The sequence below is a fragment of the Panthera uncia genome (genome assembly GCF_023721935.1).
Source record: "Panthera uncia isolate 11264 chromosome C1 unlocalized genomic scaffold, Puncia_PCG_1.0 HiC_scaffold_4, whole genome shotgun sequence".
In the NCBI taxonomy this organism is placed as follows: domain Eukaryota; kingdom Metazoa; phylum Chordata; class Mammalia; order Carnivora; family Felidae; genus Panthera; species Panthera uncia.
In genome coordinates this window covers 104,296,711-104,303,800 of record NW_026057585.1, presented here as the reverse complement: position 1 = coordinate 104,303,800, position 7,090 = coordinate 104,296,711, and the positions used below count along the sequence as shown (strand labels likewise).

General features: G+C 64.1%; 1 protein-coding gene across 1 annotated transcript; it reads right to left on the bottom strand.

The window, feature by feature from the left end:
• Positions 1-2,291: 2,291 nt before the first annotated feature.
• TNFRSF18 (TNF receptor superfamily member 18) lies at positions 2,292-5,643 on the bottom strand. The gene is made up of 5 exons (XM_049618328.1): positions 5,323-5,643; positions 4,343-4,465; positions 3,284-3,371; positions 2,916-3,118; positions 2,292-2,848 (listed from the first exon to the last, which is right to left on the bottom strand). The coding sequence occupies exons 1-5, from the start codon at positions 5,534-5,536 to the stop codon at positions 2,724-2,726; spliced, it is 753 nt and encodes a 250-aa protein (XP_049474285.1). The 5' UTR covers positions 5,537-5,643; the 3' UTR covers positions 2,292-2,723.
• Between the last annotated feature and the right edge of the window lie 1,447 nt (positions 5,644-7,090).

The following is a 7,090-nucleotide window of genomic DNA, read 5'->3' as shown; positions in this document are numbered from 1 at the left end:
GGGGAAGCAGAGAGGGGCCTGGAGCAGAGCCTCATAGTGGGGTTTCTCTCAGGGCTTGGTGGCCCAGAAGATCAGGCGATCTGACAGGCTCTGCTGGTGGGCGCATTCCTGTCCCCATCCCAGGAAGCTGGGCTGAGTGGGAGGGGGACAGGAGCCTGTCACCAGCCCCTTAGCTCAGCAGCAGCCCCCCACCCCTTTCCCCACGCTGCCCTGGGCACTTCCCCTCCCCCACTGCCCATCCACAGTTCCATCCCTAGAACTTGGATTTGCCCAGTCCTCTCCTACCTAAGCCCCCCGATGGTGGCTGCTGCACACCTATGCCCCGGGGTCTCTGCCTGCCCGTCCAGCCCCTGTGCCCCCAAGGCCCTGCACGGAACCTTTCACCAAAGAGTTGTCCTGTAAGCCGCAGAGACGGAGCCCTTCCGTATGCCCACTTCCTGCTCTGTCTTCTGAGCTGGGGTGTCTCAGGGCCAAGCGAGGCTTGCTGATTGGTCATGGGGTTCTGGGGGCTCTAAGGAGGGAGGGGGGCAGGAGCGGACAGATGGATCTGGGGTGAGAGACAGGGGGTATCTGTGCGAGGGGCAGTGGGGGAGGGGTGGAGATAAGGGGGCAAATCCAGCACCCACAAGCGTTCCTCTGGGCCCCCCCAAAGCCCTAAGATCTTCGGGGCCAGACCCCTCCTGCCCAGCCCCCAGGCCAGGCCTCACGCTCCCACCCTCTTGTGCTGCTGCTTGAATCCAGCACCCTCCCCATACTCCGCCTGGGCCTCGGAATCTCCCACCCTGCTCTGTGCCGCCCCCATGCTGACGTTGGGGCGCTGTTGCCTCACACAGTGGGGGGGCCCCCACGCGGAGTTTCCATGCTGAGTCAGCGACCAGAGAGGCCCCTCAGAACCTGTCAGTCAGGAAGGTCCATGACTGCAGACGACCTGAGTCCCCCCCCCCCCCACCACCACCCTCACGGGAGGGAACAGCTGAGCCGGGGCTGGGGAACCCTTTGCCCCAGGGCAGCCTGAACCAGCACCTCGGGAGGGTCTAGGACAGCCGTGAGCACCCCATGTACCCCACCTGTGGGGACGGGGCAGTCAGGTGACCCAAGTGACAAGAGCAAGCCCAGAGGAGAGCTAGCTTCCCGAAGCAGGGTGGGTGAGAGTTTGGCAGGGCAGGAGGCCTGGCTTGGAGACAGAACCGGAGGGGGGTGAGGGTGGGGGTGGCCAGCAGGTCCCAGAGAAGTCTGTAGAGGGCCTCCTGGGACACACCCGACTTGGCCAGCACCGTATCTCCCGCTGTCCCCTGACATCTGGCCAGTGCCCCTGCATTCTGTCACTTATTAGCTAATTCACCCGGATCCTCACCTGGACTGGGGCTCCGGGGGAGTGCCCGGGGTCTGGGAGCCAGCAGGCACGGAGAGCATGAGTGTTTCCCATGTGAGTAAATCACGAAGGACTTGTCCACGCCCCTCCTTCCACGGGGAGGAGTGGGCTTCGCCATGCTGGGGTGCAGCGGGGTGGGGGTGATGCCCCCGGGCGCGATCCGTGCAGATCTCTCCACCACCTTCTTGCCGTGAGCTGGGTGCACCCGGCCCACTGCCCATCGAGTCTGAGTGGGGGTGAGGGCACTCTCCTGGGCAGCATGCAGGTAGGAAGGGGGTGTCAGGGAGCTGGAGCACTGGGGCTACGGGCAGGTGGCCAAATGCGCTGGCACCTGAAGGCGCTGCTGCTGAGACCAGCCTCCACTGGCCCGCCTGCCGCACCCTGGACAGTTGTGCCAAGGAACGCTTATCAGCCTCGCCCGGCAGCTCCTGCCGGGAGGCCCGGAGAAGGCTGCTCACCTCACTGGGTGGGGGCCTGGGACCACGCCCCGGAGGGAGAGGGATCTCAGCAGGTGGTAAAGGCAGGCCGCAGGGCTTGGAGACCGGGAGGGGGCCAAAGGCGGGCCACTCCAGGACTGCCCTCCCAACCAGGAGGTGCGGGTGTAGAAACTGACCCCGCCCTGGACTCGGGCCGGAATGACAGAGACAGGCACCCCACAGAAGCCAGCAGGCTGTGTGACCGGCCCAGCGTCTGGAGCAGCAGTGGCCCAGAGACTGGACACAGAACCCCGCTGTCCCAAAGTGCCAGGCTGACTACCGGGGGAGGGGTTCTGGACAGGGCAGCAAAGAGGCACAGAGGGCAAGTGTCCATCATGGTGCCCCTCCTCCGGGAAGCCTTCCAAGTCCCACGGCCCCTGCTAAGTGCTCGTGCCTGGGACTGGAATGGCCCCACTCCCAGCCCTGCCTACACTGGAAGGCGACTGAGGGTACTGGTAGGGGAGGCCTCGTCTCCCTGTCCCCCCATCCCCGATCACGTCCACTCAGGCCACCGGACAAGTGTTTATTGAGCACTGCCTGTAGCTAGGTCCTGCACTGGGCATGGCCTCCTGTCCTGGGAGCCAGGGGCGCAGAGACCCCACCCCAACAGGGCCAGCAAGGGAGGGAGGGAGGCAGACGTGGCTGTGTCTGTATCTCCCATGGGGTCTGGCCACGGCTGCCGCCTCTTCTGCATGGTCTGGGGGACCGGTCACTGTCACCACGCACACCCACTTCCGCCATCGAGGGGAGCAGGGCCGGGCCCGGAGCTGGGGTCCCACGGCAGGGTGCAGAGCTCTTGCTCCCGAGAGTCAGCCCCGGGCAGCCTCCCGGGAAGGTCTGGCTCTGGGTCCGCTGTGGCAGAGGACAGCCAGGCCTCACACCCACAGGTCCCTCAGCTGGCCCTTGTCCTCAGACAGCTGCTCCCCGCGCTCCTCCTCGGGGAACTGGCAGCTGCAGGCGTCTTCGGCTGGCGGCCGTGCCTCCAGCAGCAGCTGGGTCTCTGCAGAGGGACTTCGGTCAACGGGCAAGCCAAGGGCCCACCTCTCCCTCCCGAGGGCACAACCGACCTGGGGGCCACATGCGCTGCCTCCTCAGCTGCCAGATGTGCAGGCCAAGCTGGGCTGCAGTCAGGACCAGGATGCAGGCGGCCACGGTGAGGAGGACGATGGTCAGGGGGTCGTGCGGCTCAGTGGGCAGCGGCCCCAGGCTACATACGGCATTGTGTGTTTTGTTCCCAGAGAACATGGTGGGAAGCCCAAACTGGGAGCAGCTGGGACACACGGACACAGAGCCCTCAGTCAGCCCTTGGCCACCAGAGCAGCCCCTCTGCATGGCCGCTGTCCTCTGAGTGTGGGGGGTCACCATACCAGGAAGGACCGGAGATGCCCCTCCCTCAGGGACTTCCCAGCCACCTGAAGGTCCCACCAGCACTCACTCTGACCAGGGTTTGCAGCGGCCCTCACGGCCCCCAGAGAAGGTCCCTGTGGCACAGTCAACACACTCAAAGCCGAAATTGAAATTCCCTGCAGACAGACAGACAGACAGACAGCCGGGGTTTGCTGGGGTAGATGCGATGGGACCCATCTGGGGCCACAGCAGAATGACCCACACACTCCTTATCCATTGGACAGAGGCCTCTGAGGCCTACAAGACTAGGACCTGGCATAAATCAACGCCCACGTGTGCCCCATTCCAGGCATCTGTCGGGGAGGCAGACTTGGGGCACCCCAAGGCTGTGACCCTGAGCTGAGTGGAGGTCCCCGGGGCAATCTGGGAGAGGAGACTGTGTGGTGCTTGGCCAGAGGGGAGGGGAAGGGCCCGCCCACTGGAGGCTGGTGGGGGGCAGGGGGTTGGAAGCAGAGACCAAGCAAAACCCAGGAGGGACCTTGTGCTGGGTCCAGTAGCCTGGAGGGCGAGAGGCCAGTGAGGGTCCCAGAGAAAGGAGGTGAGGCTCCCGCCCCAGTTGGCCCTGGACCCTGCCCTACCCAACTCACAACGCCCCAGGCCCCAAGAGGATCTGAGCTGCTCCCTCCAGGAAAAGGGTTGACCCCCAGGCAGGGCAACAGGGGGCAGGCCAAGCACATGCTCAGGGGAGGTGTGGGACTGGGGCATAGTCAGAGCCAGGGCCCGAGGGCCAGACAGGCCTTGGACACCCCCACCCCACCCACATCCTCTCTGAAGAGCACCCTCTCTCTGGACGAAGAAACCCGGGCTGTGACGGGGAAGGACACCCCCCACCCCTCCCCGGAGCCGCGTGCGTGCTTGGGGCTCATATCTGGGCTGCGCCAGTGAGCAGCGGAGCCGCCCCACCCACCCAGGCTTTGCAGGACCGGAGACGCCGGTGCCTGCCTGCCCAGAGGACACGTCTGTACCCTCCACACACGTGTGTTCCTTCTACACCCACACGCCACTTGTGCACAGCTGCTCCCGTGAGCTGTGGCTCGGCCCTGCTCAAACCCCCTGACCTGCTCCGGCCACAGTTGCCGGGACTTACCACGTGGCTGCGCCTCCTGGCCGGGCGGGCAGGGGTGGTGTTTGCAGGTGTCACACTGGGGGTCTCCACAGTGGAACTCCGGCTGGACACATGTGCAGTCCCCCTCAGGACAAACCTCCTCAGCTGAGCGAGAGAGAGGCCAGCCCTCTTAGCAGCTGGGCCAAGCGCCTCCCTCCCCGGGACTGCCCCCAGGCCCCGCAGGGGGAACCCTTAGGCAGCCCCGAGGGCAGAGGGCACCTGTCTGGGAGCCAGGACCCCAGTTGGGTCCAGCTGTCTACCTCCTTCCTAGGCACCCAGCTCCCCCACCCGAGTGACTTGGCTGTGTCCCCCACTGCCCTGAGGCTGCTCTTGCCCAGGGTGACTGTGACTTGGCAGGAGAACAGAACATGTCCCTGCAGGACAAGGAAGTCATCTGGGGAACTTCGCCCCCTCCTCTTTCCATCCTGCACGGGCCCCAGCTGCCATAGCCCTTGAGGCAGGCTGCCTGTCCCTGCCTGCCACACTGAGACGCGGGACCCTCGGACTCCCCTTCTCAACCCCCAAGATCTACCAGGGTGATACTCTGGGGGTGTTTTCCCTGCAATATTTGTCCCCAGACTGCCACCTTCCACTTGCCCCTCACCCATACAGGTAGGTCTGGGGCAGAACAGTGCTGCAATCCTGACCTGGGCAGAAAGCGGCCAGGGCGATGGGCAGGGGCTCACTGTCCACGCAGTAGGAGCTGGGACAGCCTTCCTCCCCCTTGGGACCCAAGACGCCCCTTGAGGAAGGCTCTCCCGCCCATAGCCCCGGACTCCGCCTTTGGGCCACTGGCCTGAGCTGAGCTCCTCTCCGCCACACGCCCCCTCACCCATTCCCCTGGGACCGAGGGCTCTGGACCCGGAAGGGGTGCCCACCGCCCCTCCCAGGCCGAGGCTGAGCACAGGGAGGGGGCGCGGCGCGGCCGCCTTCCGAGACGAGACGGGCTCCCCGCGCCTTACCCGCGGAGCACAGGCGACAGCAGCGCGCGTCCGTCCCGGCTCCTCGCAGCAGGCGGCCGGGGCCGCAGCTCGGACCCGAGGGGCGCTCGCCCAGGCCGAGCGCGCAGAGCAGCGCCACGCCGCACAGGGCCACGCGCGCGCCCCTGGCCCCCATGGCCCCCGCCGCCCCACCGAGCTGCGGGATTTTAGGGGATGCGCCCCGCCACGCCCCCATCCGGACACGCCCAGACCCCGCCCGCGGCCCCCGGGCATCGGCCGCGATGCAGGGAGGGCACAGAAACGGTGCCCACCAGGACCGCCCCGACCCCTGGCAACTCAGAATTCCACGGGCGAGCGGAGCACAGCGGATGGGAGGGGGCGGAGTGTCAAACTACTCCGTGCGACCCCAGTGGTGGCCGCGCGTCATTACAGCTTTGCCCAAACCACAGATCACAGCAGCGAGCGACCCTTTGTAGACCAGGCACCCTGGGAGACCATGCCGTGTCCCTGGCGGCCAGAGATGGCCCCTGGGGGGAGGGGGGCGATGGGGGGTGCCGGGGCTCGTGGGAATCTCTGCAGCTGCGCCTCAGTTTTCTGTGAACCTGAAACTGCTCTAAGTAATAATTTTTTTTTTAATGTTTTTTATTTTATTTTTGCGACAGAGAGAGACAGAGCATGAGCAGGGGAGGGACAGAGAGAGAGGGAGACACAGAATCGGAAGCAGGCTCCAGGCTCTGAGCTGTCAGCACAGAGCCCGATGCGGGGGCTTGAACCCACAGACTGTGAGATCATGACCTGAGCCGAAGTCGGATGCTTAACCGACTGAGCCACCCAGGCGCCCCAAGTAATAATTTTTTTAAGTCAACTGGGCCCAGCTCTATCTCAAGGAGGTGGAGAACCCAACCTCACAGGGCGGGGCTGGGGACCTCCAGGAGACTCAGGCTCAGCGGTGACCTTGGGGGTTCCTAAGTGTTCATGCCCTTTGGCCCAGGAATTCCTACCCAGAAACTGAATATGCTGCCAAATGTGTGAGTGCTGAGGGGGGCATGGAACACAGCCTACACCCCCAACTATGTCTGGGGTAGGACCGGAGGGGGGAAAGTCAGAAATGTTTGCTGTTCAGGGGCGCCTGGGTGGCTCGGTTGGTTGAGGGCCGCCTTTTATTTCGGCTCAGGTCACGATCTCACGCCGTGCAGTGTGGAGCCGGCTTGGGATCCTCTCTCCCGCTATCTCCGACCCTCCCCGCTCCAATAAATAAATAAACATTTAAAAACATGTTTTCTATTCAAAACCTGCAGTCTGTCAGGTCTGTAGGGAGAGATGTAGGCAGGAAGGGTGGGTGCCAGATGCAGGTGGCACAGGTAGACTGGTGCAGGGACCCCCCCCCCCCAGAAGGGTGGTCTGGCCAGGGACTGCTCCCTCTCTGTGCCCCCTCCACACCTGGCCTCGTCCCCTACCCTGGATCCAACTTCCTCAGGAGGGCTCTGTGGGCTTTTAAAGATCACATCCTCAGGGCGCCTGGGTGGCTCAGTAGGTTGGGCATCAGACTTCAACTCAGGTGATGATCTAGAGGTTTGTGAGTTCGACCTCCGCGTCGGGCTCTGTGCTGACAGCTCAGAGCCTGGAGCCTGCTTCGGATTCTGCGTCTCCCTCTCTCTCTGTTCCTCCCCCCCTCTCAAAAATAAACATAAAACAATTTTTTTAATAAAATAAAAAATAAAGATCTCCTCCAACCACCAGAGAGTGTAGGATGAAGTCCCTTGGCATCCGGGCCCCAGAGACCTACCAG

Coding starts and splice junctions, on each gene's coding strand:
- TNFRSF18 (XM_049618328.1), bottom strand. CDS start 5,536: ATGGGGGCGTGGCGGGGCGCATCCCCTAAAATCCCGCAGCTCGGTGGG. Junction 4,466..5,322: donor CTGTCGCCTGTGCTCCGCGG/GTAAGGCGCGGG, acceptor TCTCTCGCTCAG/CTGAGGAGGTTTGTCCTGAG. Junction 3,372..4,342: donor CCAGGAGGCGCAGCCACGTG/GTAAGTCCCGGC, acceptor GTCTGTCTGCAG/GGAATTTCAATTTCGGCTTT.